Genomic DNA, 20743 nt, shown 5'->3' on the forward strand with positions numbered 1-20743 from the left:
TTTAATATTTTGAATAAGCTTTTGCATTATTAATTGAAGTTTTAGTGGTTTTGTTAGGTGCTTTTGTCATTTTATTTTATTTTTGTTGTTTTTGTTTAATACATATTTCTATTTATTTCAGATGTAGGTTCAGTAATTTTAGCATTTTTTTTTTAAGTCCTGCTGTAGTGAAAATCTATTTTTTTATGTTGTTTATTTGTCTATGTGCTGTTTTTAATTAGCTTTTAGACAAACCATGTGCCAATCCATTAATCAACACCATTGCTGAGTATTTTCTCCTTAAGACTGTAGTTTCCAAAAGACTGTCCCAAAAACACCGTTTGAAACTAACCCATGGTTTGCTACATCACGAAACTCAACAGTGTAAACGTAGCCCGGACTCAGACCCACCTCTCCCGCATTGGCGTCTGCACTTCACACGCATTGCTCGTGGGCGCAAATTAAGAATCACAAACTTGACTGCATTCGAGTCTTCAAGGCATGTTGAGGACACAACATCGTCAAGTAAGTAACTTTAATGACTGTTACAGTCTCCACTGTAGTTGTCTGCTAGTAAAAACATAGATTTATCAGTCATTATCCATGGATCAGGAGGCCCTGGCTGGTGTGACTGAGTGGAGGCAGGGCTAATTTGCGTATTCATAGATTCGTTTATAGTAAATGAGGCAAGGCCAGTTCACACCAAGCACGATAACTATAAAGATAATGATAAAGATATAGTTAGAAAAATCGTTCTCAATATTAAAGAATAGAGTCCACACCACAACTATAACGATAAAGGCACAGAGAAACGATATCATTGGAATAACTTTCAGAACGATTTTTTTCCCAGCTGATGAACGATACAAACATTGACATCCAATCAAGATCCATCCTGCTATAAGGAGCTCAAGAATTTAAAGCGCAGACGCATGTGCGCTTAGAATAAACAGATGATATCGTTCGCTGGTGTGGATGCTAATATCGTTATCTTTATAGTTATCGTTCTTGGTGTGAACGGGGCTTTACATTCAAGCTATTTTAAGGTATGAGAAAATTATTTTCACAAGAAAAAACATTTAAATATGTAATTTTGATGATCAAATATGGGTTTTAAGGGATGCAATTTTTGACTACAGGCCAGGGGGACTTTAATTTTTTTTTATTTTTCATGTAATATTTATTTTTTATTTTACTTCATTTGTTAACGAAACTGTTAGTTTAGTCAATATCTAACCATCTCATAATAAATGGAGATGAATGTTGATTGCCTATAGGAAGACAAGCTAATTAGATTAGATAAATAAATTTGCTTGATAATTTTTTTCTTGTAATAAGATTGGTAACAGGGTTGAATGGTTGAGCTAGATGAATACAGACAGTAATTCATTTTGACACTGTTAATTTTAAGTGATGATTTACATATCATCTAATTGTGTCACTATAACAACATGAGATTTTTTGCCTTTTATGCTTTATTAAAAGTAGTGGAGAAGTGGGATACCAACATGTACCCTATTTTTGGAAAGTGGCTTATAGGGAACTCCAGTGTTTACATTTTTGCACAAAAGAAAAAAAAGCAGTTAACCTCAGTTTTAACCCTCAGTAGCAGTATGATTACTGTTTTATAGACTTAGCATTGCAGTATCCGTACCACCGCAGAGACCCATGTTCCCTGACAGTGCCGAAATTAGCAGTGGTGCACGGAAAATTCAGAGATAATTCAGTGGATTGTAAGTCATGTTATTATCCTGCTGTATAGGGGGTGCTGCTTTCTGAAACACTGCACAGTATTGAACTAGGCTTGCATGCGTACATGCCTAGTGCCACAGCTAAATAATCCCAATAATTTCAATCTTTTATTTTTACTGGGAGAAGAAATTCAATTAGAAATGCCCTTTGTGTATGGCCACATATTTTTGTATTCCTCATTTTTGTGGGGGAGGAAGGAATAGTTTGGGGTTTTCAGGGTGGGGTGTTCTGGGCTCAAATGTGGTTGGAGGGAGGACCCGTTATATTGGCTTTCTTTGAATGGTGACTAGATTCCCCCCCGTACACATCCACACATGTTCTCCTGGGAAATGACTGTAACCCATTTCACTACCCATAAAAAGTAAGCAGATCCTTTAATTAAAGAGTTAAGGATGATGAAAATAAACCTGGCATCATTTTTAGTGACATCTGTGCTTTATATGAAGAAAGGAAAGAATGAATGGAAAAGCTGATGATGATTATCTCAGCCTTTTGGATCTGAGAGGAACCCCATAGGGCCGAAAATGGTGAAAAACGTGATGAACTGAGTTTCCTCTTCACAATCTTTAACATTCTTTTTTTTATGTGCTCAATGGTGGCTTGTTCAGTAGTTCACCCAAAAATGAATATTCTGTCATCGATTACTCACCCTTGTGTCGATCCAAACCTTTCTTCTGTGATACATTTTTGGTGAACTTTTTCTTTATAAACTGGAAAAGAGCCTGACGCTTCTTTGCACTTTACAAGACCAAGAAAAGGCCATTGAGAGCCGCCCACATTTATGTTTGCCAAATTTCTCCTGTAAGTGTTTCCTATTAATGATGACATTGCAAAGAGCGTATTAAATTTATTATGCCCATCGTGGTGGCTAACACCCTCATGAAAGCCAGTGTAAATGGAGTCCATTAACTTTCTCTCTCTCACAGACAGCGAGCGATGGCTTGGTATCATCTCTCCGGTCTTGGCAGTGTGTTTGATTGCAAGCACCAGAATGGCATCACTCTGTGTGACATACATCTCAAAGGAGCAGAAGTTTGGAATGAGATCCTCCCTTCAATCCCATTCCCAAATTTAGCATCTGCTGAACACTAACTATCAAGCTTGGTGGTGTCTTCCATTCTTTGGCAACAGTCACAGATGACAGTTACAAATCTTTCACCATTGTCTCTCATTGGCCTTAGACATAAACTGCTCTTTATAGGGGTCGTAAAATTTTAGATGTTCCTTGTGATTTGTAATGTTTGTCATTTTATTTTAAGGAATAGTAATAAATAATAACTTCTTAGTTATTTAGTCTATTTTAGTATTTATATAACACAACTTTCCCACATTTTACTCTTATTACTTTTTCTGATGTTTAAGAATTGAACACAGAATAGGTTTTTGATGTGAAATTATGTTAGTGTATTCAATGAGCTATTGTAAGAAATTTCTGAATTTGGTGATTTTGCATCTACATTTACATGATTGGCCATTTTAGAAGAAAGTTTTGTTTTCTGGAAGTGTTCCGGATGTTTTCATCAAACTTTTTTTTTGCGTTTTCTTCCTCTGTAATTTAATCTGATGCGGTACAAGGAATAAGCAATAAAGGCTAATAAATTGGGCTAGATTATGTAATTTTCTTCAGCAGAGCAGCTCTGCTAGAGTTTTAGTCCTTGTAATGGAAAGTCATTGTCCCGTTGCCTCTCTGCCTATACAAACACATTGAGCTAAAAAGGTTCTGCATGCCTGACTATGAGTATAAAGCCTGTTTTTTGAGTTGGTTGTTATGTGAATAACTGTGTGCAGTGCTTGTTGAGGCTAATAGGTCATCAGTTCAGGTGTTCTCCTCTTTCAGCCCGGTTCTTGATTGTAATGTTTCATTTCAAACTGCATTCATGAACATGATGACATGTAAGGATTCTTATTTAATAAAAAGAAGAAACACCAATACTCATACACCAAAATCAGTCATGCTGAAAAATATTTATAGTTAATTATGCTTAATTGTTTGTACTGTCGTTTATATGGAAGCTTGATTGAAAAAAGGTTTATAATTCGTACTTTTGTCATGCAATTCCAAGTTTATACCTCACAATTCAGACCTTTTTTCTTGCAATTCTGATGAAAAAAGTCATCACATCACTGGAAATTATGCATTTTCTCGGCCTAATCTATGATTTTGTGCACATTTAACTTCCTTTTCTTTACTGCACAGGTGATGAAGACCTATCACATGTACAACATGGACAGCATCAATGCTGAGAGCAAGCTGAAGGAGGCAGAGAAGCAGGAGGAGAAACAGATGAGCCGCAGCGTACGACACGAGGACAGGCAGACCCCGCGCTCTCCCGACACTCTCACAAACATCAAGGTCGAGGAGAAACATGTGCGCCGCAGTTCCGTCAAGAAGATCGAGAAGATGAAGGAGAAGGTGAGCAGAGAGATCAGAGAGTTCAAATGAGAAGGGATGGGGTGAGAAAATAGTTAATGGAAGGAGGAATCTTAATGGAGGAGTTTCTTGGACAGTTTAAACAGAGAATGTGGAGGAAAGGTGAACGTGGGCAGGAGAGGAATGAACAGATGGAGAGGGATTTCAGCGAAAGGTGATAGAGTGGGAGTTGAGAGAGAGAGGCTGAAAGCTGCAGAGCACAGGGAGCAATGAGCTGGTGAGAGATACAGAGGATGCCGTCACTGCCAGATGGTGTTGAGGGTCCTAAACCTGATCCTCGACAGCTTTAATGACCTGTTGACAGTGGTTTATTCAAATTATAACATGCGTCTGATACAGAATCCATGCTTATCATGCCTAAATAATACTATGCTTATCACATTCTGCATTCATAAAAAATGAAAATAAAATAAAATAGGTGACCAGCAATGGTGTTTCCATATTCATTATATATAAATAAAAATTAAATACTGTAAGTGACCAACAGTAGGGTATTCATGTCATCATTTAAATTAAGTTAAATTAAATTAAATTAAATATATAATACATTAAAAATATAGTAAATTGAATATATTATAAACTACACTCACCTAAAGGATTATTAGGAACACCTGTTCAATTTCTCATTAATGCAATTATCTAATCAACCAATCACATGGCAGTTGCTTCAATGCATTTAGGGGTGTGGTCCTGGTCAAGACAATCTCCTGAACTCCAAACTGAATGTCAGAATGGGAAAGAAAGGTGATTTAAGCAATTTTGAGCGTGGCATGGTTGTTGGTGCCAGACGGGCCGGTCTGAGTATTTCACAATCTGCTCAGTTACTGGGATTTTCACGCACAACCATTTCTAGGGTTTACAAAGAATGGTGTGAAAAGGGAAAAACATCCAGTATGCGGCAGTCCTGTGGGCGAAAATGCCTTGTTGATGCTAGAGGTCAGAGGAGAATAGGCCGACTGATTCAAGCTGATAGAAGAGCAACTTTGACTGAAATAACCACTCGTTACAACCGAGGTATGCAGCAAAGCATTTGTGAAGCCACAACACGCACAACCTTGAGGCGGATGGGCTACAACAGCAGAAGACCCCACCGGGTACCACTCATCTCCACTACAAATAGGAAAAAGAGGCTACAATTTGCACGAGCTCACCAAAATTGGACGGTTGAAGACTGGAAAAATGTTGCCTGGTCTGATGAGTCTCGATTTCTGTTGAGACATTCAGATGGTAGAGTCAGAATTTGGCGTAAACAGAATGAGAACATGGATCCATCATGCCTTGTTACCACTGTGCAGGCTGGTGGTGGTGGTGTAATGGTGTGGGGGATGTTTTCTTGGCACACTTTAGGCCCCTTAGTGCCAATTGGGCATCGTTTAAATGCCACGGCCTACCTGAGCATTGTTTCTGACCATGTCCATCCCTTTATGACCACCATGTACCCATCCTCTGATGGCTACTTCCAGTAGGATAATGCACCATGTCACAAAGCTCGAATCATTTCAAATTGGTTTCTTGAACATGACAATGAGTTCACTGTACTAAAATGGCCCCCACAGTCACCAGATCTCAACCCAATAGAGCATCTTTGGGATGTGGTGGAACGGGAGCTTCGTGCCCTGGATGTGTATCCCACAAATCTCCATCAACTGCAAGATGCTATCCTATCAATATGGGCCAACATTTCTAAAGAATGCTTTCAGCACCTTGTTGAATCAATGCCACGTAGAATTAAGGCAGTTCTGAAGGCGAAAGGGGGTCAAACACAGTATTAGTATGGTGTTCCTAATAATCCTTTAGGTGAGTGTATATTTTATATACATTTACATAGAAAAGTAATATAGAGAGAGTGAGAGAAGTCACAACTGGTGACCAACAATGGTCTTTTCTTGTCATTTTACATATTTAATTTGTAAGTAGCAATGTAACACTGCATAAAGTACAATCAGCTGGTCATTATCACAAAATAAACTCTTAGGATGAAACAAGGTTTGATTATACACTCATGTATTTCTAAGATTTCAGACTGCAAAATTCTTGAAATTTCCAATTCGATATGGTAATCCTAAACACTAAATGGCAGCTTAATTCATCAAGTGAATGGCTCCTCTATAACTGTATATACTGTGTTGTAGAATGTCATTTGATGATGTAATGAGATGACATGGGGCAGGGGGCAGGCATTAGCATGTCTGGGCCAGATATTGTTGTCAATCCACGTCTTTGTTCTTCTGGAGTCCTCTGGTTACCGTCTCTGTCCAGTACCACCAGCTTACGAAATGATTGATGGGATCATCGCTGGGTTGTTCCAGGACCACCTCTGTATCCACAAGACCAACAGCAGCTCTATGTGTGTCCTACTAGAGAGTGCCTGTGGTCACCCCAGCAGCATTTACAGATGGAAATGTAGTACAGTTTGTGGTGGCAGCTCTAACATGAGCCTATTCAGGGAGGGCTAGTAGAAGTTAAACAGCATGCCATCCATCATGAGCTCATGCTTAACGTAAGCTTTAAAGGTTTTGTTAGCTGAAAAACAAGTCTGTCATTCTTTACCTACCCTCATGCTGTTCCAAACTTTAATTTTTACACACAAATTTTAAAACAGATGTTTTTCCCCATCCTTCTATGACTTTATGCTTGACTTTAAGATGTTTTGTTGCATGACAGTTGTAAACACTGACATTTAAAGCCTGTGTTCGTTATGAACTGTAAAACAAAAAATCTGTCCTTTTCTCAACCATTGTCTCATCCTCCTGTTTTTTTTTTTTTCTTAGCGGCAAGCAAAATACACTGAAAACAAGCTGAAAGCCATCAAGGCCAGGAATGAGTACCTTCTAGCTCTGGAGGCCACCAATAGCTGCGTCTTCAAATACTACATCCATGATCTGTCTGACCTCATAGATGTAAGTCCACCGTTATCTCATCACTCCACGAGCCAGTTCAGGAATCTTCATGTGTTTCTAGTGTTATAGAGAAATGTTTACAACACTGTTTTTTAGCTAAATCAGAAATATTCCTTCTTAAAGCTTTTGATATTTGATGTTATAATGCAGTCAAGCTTAACTTATTTGAACCACTGTTATTTTAGTATTATTTATGGATTTATATTATTATTCATATTTTAAATGAGCTTCTATTAGTGCTTTTGTAATTTTTTTACTGGCTTTATATATGTATAAATTGAATGTATAAGAATAAGAATATAATCATTAAGTAATTAAATTCCACCATTGAGAATGTGCAAATGACATCCCTTTTCTTAAACAGCCCATTTGATTTGTTTTTTATCCTTCTTGTCATGTGAGCACTGGCAAACTTTTTCGTACCCCTGTATTTTTGTATTTTTTTTTATGTCCGGTATTCTGTGCAGCCCTAAAAGGGCGTTTAAGTGAAATGCCCTAAATATGCCCATGTACAGTGTCCCACAATGTAGTAATACCTTCTGACAGTTTGCTGCTTCATCAGCCTTCTTTCTTCAAGAGTGACCCTGAAGGTAAACTTGTAGCATCCCCCCGTGTGAGCTCCGCAAGAGGGCCTACTTGTCTCACCAAATCAGCATCAGACTCCTTATAAGGCACCCACAAAGTGCTGAAATCTCCTTCTCGTATTACCCTCAACTTCGGCACACAGGGGCCCATGCAACATGGCGTCCTCTTTTTGAGTGAGGAACTGTGAATGATGGATTTAGTTTGAGTAGTCTTCATTTGAAGCAATCAGAGCATGGAAGTGAAGTTTTAAGTATCGGTTAATAAACGAAAATGGGTTTCAGGGGGAGTACAAAGGGCAGACGATTTGTATTGTTATTTTATCACTAATTATTTTATTTTTAGTACTAATAAAAAGTACTTTAAGTTCCTTTGAATGAAAGTCACTTGCAATTTCACAGATGTTGTCCTTTACTCTGGATTTTAATGCCTTTCTCAATTCACAGCTTTTACATTCACAGCTCAAAATACCAAGCAAATGCCCCCCTTTTTTCCCCTCTCTCAGTGCTGTGACTTGGGCTACCATGCCAGCCTGAACCGTGCACTGCGTACCTACCTCTCGGCTGAGTTTAATGTTGAGACTTCCAAGCACGGTGGTTTAGAGACCATTGAGAACGCTGCGGAGAACCTGGAGGCCAACGCAGACAAGCAAAGGCTCATGGAGACCTACAACAACATCTTCTGCCCTCCGATGCGCTTCGACTTCCAGTCTCACATGGGTGATATGGTCAGTCGGTGTGATTATTATTGCTTATGACATGACAGTGGTGAAATGAAGTAATGGAATATGCAGTGATGGTAATTATTTTCATGCCCAAAGCAATATACCAACAGCAGACTCACAATGTGGGTAAATAATGACACACAGACATTCTTAGGCAACTGAGTGCAGCTTTACTGATGCCACGTGCTTTTGCTCCAAAATATCAAACATCTTGATGATATCAAGAAATCAGCTCTCGCTAAATACCAATCGGTAGTGTTACACAACGATCAGCATTGTCTCTCTGAGACAATGTGTCCTGCTGTTACATGTGACTCTTTCAAGACTGTTTCATTACATGTCCAAACAAACCCAGACACCTCAAGAGGAATGAAGCATTGCTCAATCAGATTGTTGCACAGTGACAGACACGCCTGCTGAGAGACCACAGTTGCTTCAGGTTGTCATTTAGACTGTCCAGTTATTATGTTTTATATTATTCTCTATTAATATGGCAAATTGACTGCTAGCCTTATAGGTGCTGCAATTTATATATTGAATCATGCAGAAATTGTCAGTATTATTTGACAGATCTTACAGAATTTTGTGTCTTAAAATATCACAACTGGTTCTGGTATTTGTTTATTTTATTCTATTTTATTTAAGGTGAGATGTGTTCTTACTCTGCCACTTGTATCAGTGGTTAATGCCACAACACCTACACAGCCAGTTAATTCAGTTTTTTTTGTTTATTCTTAATTTTTATTTATTAGTAATATATCAGTAGTAGTGTTGTTGTTTTGTGGGGGGGGGGGCGCTATTGTCACCAAACCAGACATAAGGTTTTTTTTTCAAACAGGTTTTCTATGCACTGTCATTGGTCAGTCAAACTTATAGTCTAACTCATGCCATTGGCTGAGCTGATGTTGCTGTGTTGGATTCTCAAACAAAGCAATGTTTTAAGAGCATCACAGAGATACAGTGTGAATATTAAACTGGGATAGAAGGAAGTATTGTAAAAAACAAAAATTAGACACTACAGCTCCACCTAAAAGTTAACATTTTTAATTGGACAATTTTTTTCTGTGAAATAAATCAACAGTGTGTTCTGCTGTGCTGAACTTTATGATGATGTGTTTGTAATTAGCCAACCTTGCATCAGGGGTCCTGGATGTTTGTATGTGTGTGATGAACAGAGCAGCTGGTTGTCCCCAGTGCACGTGTGCCCTGTCGTGTGTTCAGCCCTCAGGGAGAGGGTGGGCCACAATGAGCCAGATGTTCCCCAGCTGTTATGGGCAAAAAAGAGAAGGAGAGAGTGGGAAAGAAAGTGAGCGAGAGGCAGATAGAGGCTTGCTCGCGTCACTCCGTTCTTCAGAGCATATGGGGATATCAGCTTGATCACTGCTGGAGATGGGCTTGCTTTAGTTCTCCTTCATTCTGTTGTTGAAGTTCTCAAGCACTTTCTTCTGTCTTTCTCCTTCAGGTGGGAAATTTGTGTGCCCAGCAGCCCGTGCAGGGAGAGCTGATCCAGAGATGCCAGCAGCTGCAGTCCCGCCTGTCCACACTGAATATAGAGAATGAAGAGGTGACATACACATGGTCCAACAAATTCAATGTGCACAACAAATGTGGGCACATTCATTCTTTGTTTATATTACATCTGTCAAACTTTAAACTTTTTTGTACACTTTCGAATCAGAGCATTGATTGAGTGAAAGCATTTTTGATTCAGCTGTCATCTTTACACGTTCCTAATTCCACGGATTTCCATTCAGTTTAATTATTTACATTTGTACAATTTGCATACACTTTTGTCTAAATCGAACCCATGACAAGTATTATGGCTAATTTGATCAAATGTTAAGTTACCAATAAGAGTAGCTCTGTTTAGATTGACAGTTTCTCTGACAATGGAAAAAACACATTTACTTAATCAGTGTTATTGACCTGTTTTTCAGTAAACATATTTAAACATCCTTAAACATAACATTCTTTGAAGTACATTAAATTTTAAGTTGGCCTCATCTTTTTTCTTGGTCTAAAATATGAATCTAACAAAATGCAGTGAAGTTATTCTCATGAATAATATAAAAATCAATTAGCCAGTGGTCTGAGAAACAAACTTAATTCAAGACATTAAAAATCATCTTATGCAATATGCAATTTTCATATGCAATATCATATGCAATTGTGTTCCTTGTCTTCTTTTAAGGATGTGTGGATGCATTTAATGGAAAACAAGACAGAAATAACAACCAAGAAAATTATTTAATGCAGTGCACAAGTCTGTAAAATGAAATATCTTGATTGAGTGATTACAGCAGAAGAAATTGCTGTTGCTTCATTTCAGTCGTGTACTTTGTACGTTGGAATATTGCCAACATGTAGCAAGTATAATGCACATACTCTTTCTCCAGGTAAAGAAGACGATGGAGGCCACTCTACAGACCATCCAGGACATGGTGACCATTGAGGACTTTGATGTGACTGACTGCTTCCACCACAGTAACTCAATGGAGTCGGTCAAGTCCACTGTGTCTGAATCTTTCATGAGCAAACCCAGCCTGGCCAAGAGACGAGCCAACCAGCAGGAGACCGAACAGTTCTACTTCACGGTAAATGAGATGGAGAAGGAGAGAAATCAGTTAATACATGGTCACTGGGTTAAAGAAAGGGTGTGGAGGATTGGACGGTGGGAAATCTGTAGCTGGGGGCATGAAAGGACAGAAAGCGAAATGGGAAAGGAAGGGTGATGAAGGGAGAGATTAGAGGTTGAGTGTTTGAGATACAGCTTAATGTCCTTTCTACTCTATCAGAGTCTTTTAAGAAGCCTTTGATTGAAAAGACTGCAGTTAGAGGAGACTGCTGCAGTTGATTGCTGTTCATTGGTCTGTGCTTGTTTGTAGACAACTGAAACTGTTACATTGTAATTCGACAAATAAAATGACAGAGGAATTTGTTCTCTGAACAAACACAGCAGCAGCAGTATAGCAATGGCCAGGGAGCCACTAATAGCACTTTGTGGCAACTTTGTAAAGCCAGGCTCACACTACAGAATTTTTAGCCCGATTTAGCCCCAAAAATCTTGTCGAGCACCTCGATTCGTCCTGATGTTCGGCACGGATTATCTGGCAATGTGAGGTGTTCAAAGATCGAACCTTGCACCTTCCGATCTGCTCGCACACAAATCGGGGCCGCCCCGATCATATCAAACATTTTTGATATTTGGGATTTAAATTGGGATGACGACGGCTATATGATTATGTCAGTACATTCACAATAGCAATGCGCGACCGCAAAACAGCTGCTGCACAGGTCTGTTGGATAGTGGAGATGGAGGAAACGGCTTCTTGAAGTTTTGTAGTAACCGGGTGAGTGCAGAAAGCTGCTAGCACACTAGCTAACATATGTAAGCATTGCTGACGAGCTGCTCTGTGAGATCACGTGAGGAGCTCCATCTGGCATGATAATCTTAATAATATCTTGTAGTGTGTGATGCACCACGATATTCAAATCTTGTAGTGTGTGCATGTTTAAGATTTGAGGGAAGAAAATCTGCAAAAATTCTCCTTATGTGTGTGCTGCAGCCAGATTTCAAAATCGGTTAGGATTTTAAAACTCCTGTAGTGTGAGCCCGGCTTTAGGGAGACTGGGGTCAGAGTTGGAGTTGGCTCCAGTTGGCTGTTGGATTTAGAATTTTATTTCAAATAACTGTCATGTTCACACTGCCCCAACAAACACCAACAAACTTTGAGTCACAGAGAGTCAAGTAACACCGTGTTTACACCGGACGTGACAGTTGTCACATCGCGCCTCATCCAGTATAGACAGCATCACTAATTATAACCGCTCGCGTCTGGTGTAGATGGTGTAAGTCTGATTGGGGACGAAACTGATGATCCTGTAACCACAATCAAAGTTTTACTGTTATTAATGTCTTTGCTTGTCATTCTTCACCTGAAAAGATGGCAAATAAAATAAAAGAGGCCGTGGGTGAAGCACGCTTTAAGTGAAATATGCGCATCGTCATGGAAACGGTTCGTGGCCACGTCAGAGTTTGTTGGAAAACCCTTTCACACTGCTCAGACATCCCACGACCCAACAAACGCCGATAAGTCGGGTGAAAACAAACTCCAACCAACGCCAACAGGGGTAACACACTGATCCAACAAACTCCAACAGACTAGTTTGTCTGTGCAGTGTGAATTGGCCTTTAGCCCCATGAAGTGTGACAGCTATTGTCAATGTGTGTTCAGTGAACTGTCTTTTTTCTGACCAATAATGGTTGAAATGTCCCATAGCTTTTTGCAGCCAATACTTTAAAGTATACTGTAGTATGTCTATACAGAAATTGGTTTAAAAAATAAACAAATTGAGTACAAAAGGTAGAACAGAATAGAGCAGTAAGAACATGAATTTCCATTCACTCTGGCCTAACATTACACACATGATCAATGGAAGCGCAAGATTAGCAAGCAGAGGTTTGTCACTTGATGTTGTGCAGGCTGTTTTATCACATGCTCTTCATTAGATCATATTCTGATGTATTCCTCCCCTATATCTTCCTCTCTTCTTTCTCTTTAACTCCCTATGTACATTCAGCTCGTCTCTTTCTGCCAAAAGCACTAGTGCATGGCTCCATGTGTTCTATCCTTCCTAAATCTGCATGACTGCAATGCTGGTATGGCTGGGATATATGATGGATGAAATTGTAAGCATCTGTCTACCCAGCTCCCTCATTCCCTCCGCAGTTCAGGTTTCTCTCCATCCGTCTCCTGACTCCTCTATCGGTCTCTCCGCTGTCAGGTTTCCATCAGGTCAGGGTTCTCGCCCCCAAAGAGCCATAAGCTATTAGAGCACATAGATCCAGTGCCGTGCCTCCCTGTGCTCCAGTGGATATGAAATTAATGTTTACGCCAACAAGATGTATAGTCTCAACACTACACAGCAAATTGAAAGGGGTGGAGGAAGGATCTTTTGCCAGAAAGCCGAGGGAAGGAAGGAAGATTGATTATGCTGCTCACTTAATAGCTATTCAAATGAAATTTTTCAGCAGTGTTTGTTCATAAGTGTTGAGATGAACTAACAGTTGGGCTGGAGTTGAAACTTTTTATATTCTCTATTTCAGAAACTGAAGGAGTTTCTGGAGGGCAGGAACCTCATCACCAAATTACAGGCTAAACATGACCTGATCCAAAAGACTCTGGGAGAAAGTGAGTAATTTTTCTCGAGTGACTTGTGCATGTGTGTTTATGAGCTGTAGTTTGGGCACATTTTAATGGAAAAGCTAATGCCATCAATAAGATATTGTGGGTGTAATATTGCTTTTGTTCAATAAGCAACACATTAATGTTGAGTGTGAGCGTTTTGAATGAGTTGGTTGAGAAAATGATTTCAGTCACGTGACCTGCTCGAAGACTTGGTTTGGAGGGCAAAACATCCATAGAACTGCTGCGCAAGCGTGTCAATTTTTCATCTGTTTCCCAGTCGCAAATATTTAATCACCATTCACCTCTCAAAAAAATTATTTCTGAACAAAATGCAAGTTTTGGCCATTTGCAATTCATATTAAGCATCCGCGGCAATATTTCAATCATAAACAGTGCGACAAAACATTGTAAAAACACTTAAAGTGCCTTAATATATTTAAAACAGTAACATTAAAAGGTCAAATTCAGCAATCACCATATTAATGATGCATAGTTTACATAGGCAAACAGATGAGGCCGGAATATGAACGCAATCCGCTTAATGGTTTTCCTCCTAATGGTTTTCTATGGGAAGCCATTTAATGTGAAACTTTGCACATTGTATTTATATTCTGGCTTCATCTTCTTGCCTGTACAAAATATATAATAATCAATAAGGTGTCCACTGAATCTCGCCTTTTAATATCTGCGTTTTACTACATTATTACTTTATGCAATCTGCGTAAAAATAACTGGCGGTCAGTGGAGCAAAGCTTCGTTTTGCCCGCCAGGTGGGCGTTCCTATAAGCGTGTGACGTCACGTGAAAACTATCAATTGTTTACTGTACATGAAAACAAATTATCCCAAATTATACCCATGACTCAATTGGACTGAAAAGATTTTGTCAACACCTAAATCAATCCAACTGAGCTTGATCTTAATGAAATTTTATTGGTTTGGAAGGGGTGCTTAGGGTTAATATGCGTGTGTGGGATGTTGTAGTGTCAGGCAGAGAGGGTTCTAGGTTGACCGTGTGTGTAAGCTTGAGCATGGTACTGATGTCATCATCAGTCTCATCAGAGCATGAAGTTTTAACAGTGCAGTGCCGCTCTGTACTGCTGTCCGCTGGACCTTAGCGTGATCTTTATCCACTCACTCACGGTTATGGATGGTGGAGGTCAAAGGTCATGTGCCATGCCAAAATACAGAGAAAATGAGTCTGTGTAAAAAAGAGAAGAGCACAGCGGGGATTTCCTGGAGTGTTTTTCACTCTGATGTACCTCCCACGTTCATTCTTCCAGACTGAACGGTACTTTCAGCCAGTCAGTTCGGACTGCCAGTGAACAGGAAGTGAAACTGAGAGAATCAAACTGATGGCACAGAGGATAATGAAGAGATAATTTGCTTTTGATGGAGAGAGCAATGGTGTTTATTACGCTGTAGTGAATAGATGATCTGTTCATTTTGACCTAAACTTTCTCCTCCATTACTCCAGTCTTCAGTGTCACATGATACTTCAGATGTTATTCTAATATGCTGATTTGGTGCTCAACACTATAATGTATGAAAAATGTATAATTATTTTGAGATTTGCCAAAGATAACATTAGTAATTCTTGGTGTTTAAATTTAAATGAGCGTTAGATAACGGCAAATGTAATCTGAATGTAAAAATGATAGGAAAGGCAAGTTAAATTAAATATCCAATATTAATCAGTACTGATAATAGACTCCAGTTCTGCATGGACAAACACCACTTTCTTCAGACCTCCTCGATCATTTTTCTTCTGGGATTTGGGTTGATTTCAAATTGACGTAATTTGTTGCGCGATTTGGAAACACCTCAGTTATTCGCAAGCTGTCCTTCTTATTTTGTTCAATGACAAAAACAGATTTTAATGTCAAAATGCCTCGGTAAATCCAGCCTTAGGGGTGAAATAGTTCTAAGTACAGTGTGTACAACCCCAGCTGCTGTTCCTGAGTAAACTAACAGAATGTTCCAGCACAGATTGAAGGAAACAAAGTGGTTTAGATGATTAGCTCATTGAAGTCTGGTGCACGTTTGGCATACGTTGTGATACCGCTGAATGTGTTTGGAGGGTAATGTGTGGATATGAGGTCACGTCTCACAGGAAGATCCTCGTGACAGACAAGAAGCGGGACGAGTGTTTTATTCCCAAAAGGAAACTGTGTCCAGCTGTGGCCCCTTCCTCACACATCCAGCCTCCGTCTAACTGTTTTTCTCTCTCTTTTTCCTTGTTTTCCTCCTCGTATCTCTCCATTCAGGTCAGAAAACCGACTACTGTCTTGCCAGGTGAGTGCTGTGGGAAAGCCAAGAAAACCAAACAAGATGCAAACATTTACGCCCTCAAGAATTAATTTAGCACACATGCAGATGTCTCAGGGCCATTTATAGATGAATATCTTGTCTAGACATATTCATCTTTTATTCACATCTGCTGATTTATTTATTGAAGCCAGGGGTAGGTGATTTACTCTACAGTTATAATGGAGTACGGAAATGGGAACGGACTTTTAAACAAGAGTTTACTGAAGAGACAAAACAAGCACTTTCACAACACTACTGAAAGCCTTTCTGTGTGTGTATTTAAGGCCAGTGTATTAAAATAGGACCCTTCTCAGGAGGGTAATTTCTACTGGTCTGATGGCCACAGGCAGTTTGTAAATTGAATGTGGAGGGAAATTAAAGCAGTTTGAGGGAAAATAATCCATCGTAATGACAGAGCTTTCTCTTTTTCTTTCCATCTCTCTCTTGCTTGTGTCCATCAGCGGACGGAGGAACTCCACTGTTCGGAAACAGGTAATTATCACCTCTCTCTGGTAGAACTTACTCAGAATTGATTCTGGATCATTCCGATAAAGATCATAATCAGTTACTGTTATTGAAGTCAATATGCAGGATAAAATATTACAGTGGTGTGCAGTGCTGGGAAAGCATGTCATGAAATAGTGTGCTGACCCTGTGCAAACAAACAAACCTTTACATAATTTTAAACGTCAAGTGCAAAAAGGTGTTAGCTGTTCACTTTATATTTAAAGGAAATGTGTTCACTCAGGATATAGTTTGTCATACAATTGAAACTGCTACAGCAAACAAGATGTGCACTATGTGTCATTCTGATGTGGCATTTTATTTACTCTGAGCAAAGGACACTGATACTAGGTTATTGTTAATTTATTCTTTTTATAATTATTTTTATTTAGCTGGAATGAAAGTGATGATTTGTATAGACAATGCTTTTCAATCTCTCCCCAACCAACCCATAAAAATGTTAAAATAAATAATATAATAAAATTAATTAAATTAGTCTAAAATAAATAAATGTAATACATGAAATAAAAATAATAAATATAAAATAAAAATAATATTAATATAAATACTGTTTATTCAATTTTATGTTAGAATTATTATTATTTATTACATTATGAATATATCTATAATTAAACAACAATCAAGGACATCGGCGTTCAATGAAATCACTCTCCTGATAAACAGTATACATAATCCAAGTTTGTTCTATTTCTATTGGCGGAACAGAGAAGACATTTCTTATGAATGCTTTTATGCAGAATCTTTGCGCAGAATTTGTCAATGAGAAAAATGTTGAATAATTGCAGAAAACTTCTTTGAAAATCATTTTGGAATTGAATCGATATTATGTGAATCACAGTTGAAAACTTCCAACCCTATTTCCATGTGACGTGTGATGTGTATTTGTATGATTACGGTCTGTGAATTTTTTTGCTGTAAATTGGCACTCGTGCATGTCTCTTTAGGATGTGTAATATAACAGTAATAAGGCAGTGCCAACCTGCACTCATAGTGGCAGTGGGATACATTTGTCAAATATGCCAGTGAGATGAAATTTAGTGTGCATGTCCTACAACCTAAACCCTACAGGGGTTTACCTCACCCTACAGTATGGGCGAACAAAGAAAAGCACCTCAGTTAACCACCCCAATGTTCATATCGCCCTCTAGTGAGGAATAATCATATAAGAACAGTTTTCTGTGACTAGAAGACAAACAATATGAGAAACAAAAGATTTAATTATACAAAAAAGCCAAATGATACTTTATACTCCTGTAAGTATTTATAAAAGTTTGTGAGCTGGACTCCGAGCAGTAAAGTTCAGGCTAGATGTGGCCCAAATTCAGCTTCGCTTAGCCGTTTCCTGCTCACCCAAATAAACAAAAGGAATCTGTGGAGAGAAGCAGTCTCCTAGCAACCGTTGCCCTATTCCCCCATGGCTCAAACTATGCTGCTTTTTCATCCCTCCTAAATTCTGTCTGATGCCTGCCTCCCTTTGCAAATATTATTATTATTTAACTACTCTGCCGAGAAACAGAGACCCTTGTTCTGAAAGGTTTCCTGTGCTGCAAAATGTCCTGTGCTGAGAAACCCCACTGAACCATCTGAACAGACCTGCATATTTTCTCCTTCATATTTTATTTTCTATTTTTTTTATTTCCTTCTTTTAGGAGTCCAGCCATATCATTCCCCTGATGGTGGAGAGTTGTATTCGCTTCATCAGTCGACACGGTGAGCTTTCTCTCTCTCTCTCACAGTCCTTTTCTGTCCAAAGGCACTATTGCTGTGCTGCTCTCTAGACTCTCCCTGATGAAATGAACAAAGTGTTCTGTTCTGCTTCATTTATTTTTCTATCATACAGTATAGACCACTTCTATTCCTTTAGCGCTAGCTAGTGTTTCCAGGTTTTTTTATTTTGTTTTGTTTTTTAGAATCTGAGGATTCAACTCAATTTAGTCCCAACTTTATTTATTTATTTCATATACCATTTATTACTTGTGTCATGGAAAATCGGGAAATATCAGGGAATATAGTGATCTCCAAAAATGATTGGAATTAATGAATTAAAGTTTCTAGTGATTATGCATTTTTTTTCTGGTTGTGCTCTGTTCAACATTTTTGATAGTCTAGAAATTACTTCTGATTTTTAAAAACTGTTTGTTAAAATAAACCTTATATATATTTACATTTATCATTTATCATTTAATCATACAATTCAAAATGATTTATTTATAAAATTATAATAATAATTTATCATTAGTATTCATTAATAATGAATTGTTGCATTAATTAATTAATTTTATCCAAATCACATTAAACTTAAACTTCCCCTAACAATTAAACTTTTTTTTTGCCATGACGCTGAAGATTCAGTAGACCCAGCTTAATTAAGATAGTTAGAATTATATCAGTATCTGCTATGAAGTATAAACAGTTCAAGTGCCAGAGTAAACCAGTACGACACTTCCTGTCTATTCTTTGTTCATAACGTCATGTCTGTGTCTTTACAGGTCTCCATCACGAAGGCATATTCAGGGTGTCCGGCTCTCAAGTGGAAGTCAATGATATTAAGAACGCCTTTGAAAGAGGTGAGTCTCTCTGAACTGTCATATGCTGAACCTTCTTTTAACTTATTTCGAATCAAGTCTGCATTCTTAAAGTGTTCTTACTTTCTTGTGTCTCAGGTGAGGACCCGCTGGCTGGGGACCAGAACGATCATGATATGGACTCCATCGCTGGAGTATTAAAGCTCTACTTCAGAGGCCTGGAGAACGCCCTCTTTCCTAAGGAAGTCTTCCATGACCTAATGTCCTGTGTCTGTGAGTGTCCGCTTTATTTTCTGTACCCACAGTACACGTGTGCACTGCAGACCAGATTAGACAATGGAGAAGCTTTTGTCCTAAATAAACACATTTCTTGTTCATGTTGTTTTTTCCAGCCATGGAGAACCTCCAGGACAGAGCTGTCCACATCCGCAAAGTCCTGCTGTCTCTACCCAGCAACACCCTGGTTATCATGCGATACCTGTTTGCTTTCCTCAACCAGTAAGTTCTGCCGATCAAAGCTGGTCTGGAATAAATTTTCCCATCAAAGTCATTCGGTTCTTTTCTTTATCTGTGATTTTTAACTCGAGACAAGGTCTGTGACAATCATTTACTCCACCTCATGTCCTTCCAACCCCGTATCACTTTCTTATGTCCAGGGAACACAAAAGTAGATGTTTTGTGGTGCTCTTTTCCATATGAAAAGGAAAGGACAAAAACGCTCCTTTAATTAAATTAAATGTGGTCCATACGGCTTGTGCTCAGTGTTCCAAGTAATTCCATAGACTACTATAATATTATTGAATTACATTTTTTTTCTGGCAAAAAAGCTGTATGGTTTAACATTTGAAAGCAAAGAAAATGCTCACATAACATGTCCGTTCGTCAATTTTAAAAAATATATATATATATATTTTTTTTTTTTACCCCTGATGAGTTTGCATCCCTGAAGATATGAGATTTTCAGTGAATAAAGGAATTAAGTTAGCGGTTTGGAGCAACATGAGGGCGAGTAAATGATGACAGAATTATTTGGATGAACGATTCCTTTAAACCAGTGCCAATTTAAAATGATTTATTACAGCTAACCTTAGCCCAGCATACAAAGTGCTTATGTACAATCTAAACTTACCATTTTACAAGACCTTTTTACTACAAATTTAAATATTCCCTTAACAAACAGAGAAGGTTGGCCTATACCCAACCTCAGCTGAGGGCTACAGCACTCAAGCCTCTTGGAACGCGTCCCTCCATATCTCTGCCTCTCGTTCTTCCACTTTTTCCCACCCTGTGGTCCTTTTGAAAGACCCTCCAGACCAAAACACGATCTTAGTTTCTACTCCAGCCCGCTGTTGTGCACGCAGGCGTGTCTGGTTTTCCTAAAGCATCTGAACCCTTTCCAGCCCTCGTATCACAGCCAGAAGGGGGAAGCGAATGTGTGTTGAAATATGGTGTTGCCATCAAGCCACCATTAGTGCTCCCATGCTGGATGTCTCTAGCCCTGGGTGAATGGCTTCTCTGTTTGCTCTACGGCCGATAGATCTTTCCTCTGCTATAAAAGTCAATTGAGGTGCCAGAATAGGTCTCTGAAGAACTGCACTTCTCTAATGCGCTTTAGCATGCGTTACAGCCAATCATGTGCATTGTTCATGGGTATGCATGGCATATACTCACAGATACATTTACATTGCATTTACATTTATGCATTTAGCAGACGCTTTTATCCAAAGCGACTTACATTGCATTCAAGTTACAGTTTTTACATTTTATCAGCTCTTTATCAGATACACATCAAGAGATCTCATTTGAATGGCAATGCAGTCAGAAATAA

At 38.8% G+C, this 20743-nt stretch overlaps 1 protein-coding gene across 4 annotated transcripts in view; it reads left to right on the forward strand.

The window, feature by feature from the left end:
- The window catches only part of LOC306855030 (SLIT-ROBO Rho GTPase-activating protein 2), a 112741-nt gene that overhangs the window by 74475 nt on the left and 17523 nt on the right, over positions 1-20743 (forward strand). For all 4 annotated transcript variants that reach the window (XM_079393415.1, XM_079393413.1, XM_079393414.1 and 1 more), the window contains 12 exons: positions 3929-4144; positions 6934-7062; positions 8150-8371; positions 9831-9932; positions 10765-10962; positions 13476-13560; positions 15823-15850; positions 16327-16357; positions 18040-18100; positions 18880-18957; positions 19054-19188; positions 19308-19413. In XM_079393415.1, the coding sequence (XP_079249541.1) occupies positions 3929-4144; positions 6934-7062; positions 8150-8371; positions 9831-9932; positions 10765-10962; positions 13476-13560; positions 15823-15850; positions 16327-16357; positions 18040-18100; positions 18880-18957; positions 19054-19188; positions 19308-19413 (1391 nt within the window). The remainder of the gene's footprint in view (positions 1-3928; positions 4145-6933; positions 7063-8149; positions 8372-9830; positions 9933-10764; positions 10963-13475; positions 13561-15822; positions 15851-16326; positions 16358-18039; positions 18101-18879; positions 18958-19053; positions 19189-19307; positions 19414-20743) is intronic.

This window comes from Barbus barbus (assembly GCF_936440315.1).
Source record: "Barbus barbus genome assembly, chromosome: 35".
NCBI lineage: Eukaryota > Metazoa > Chordata > Actinopteri > Cypriniformes > Cyprinidae > Barbus > Barbus barbus.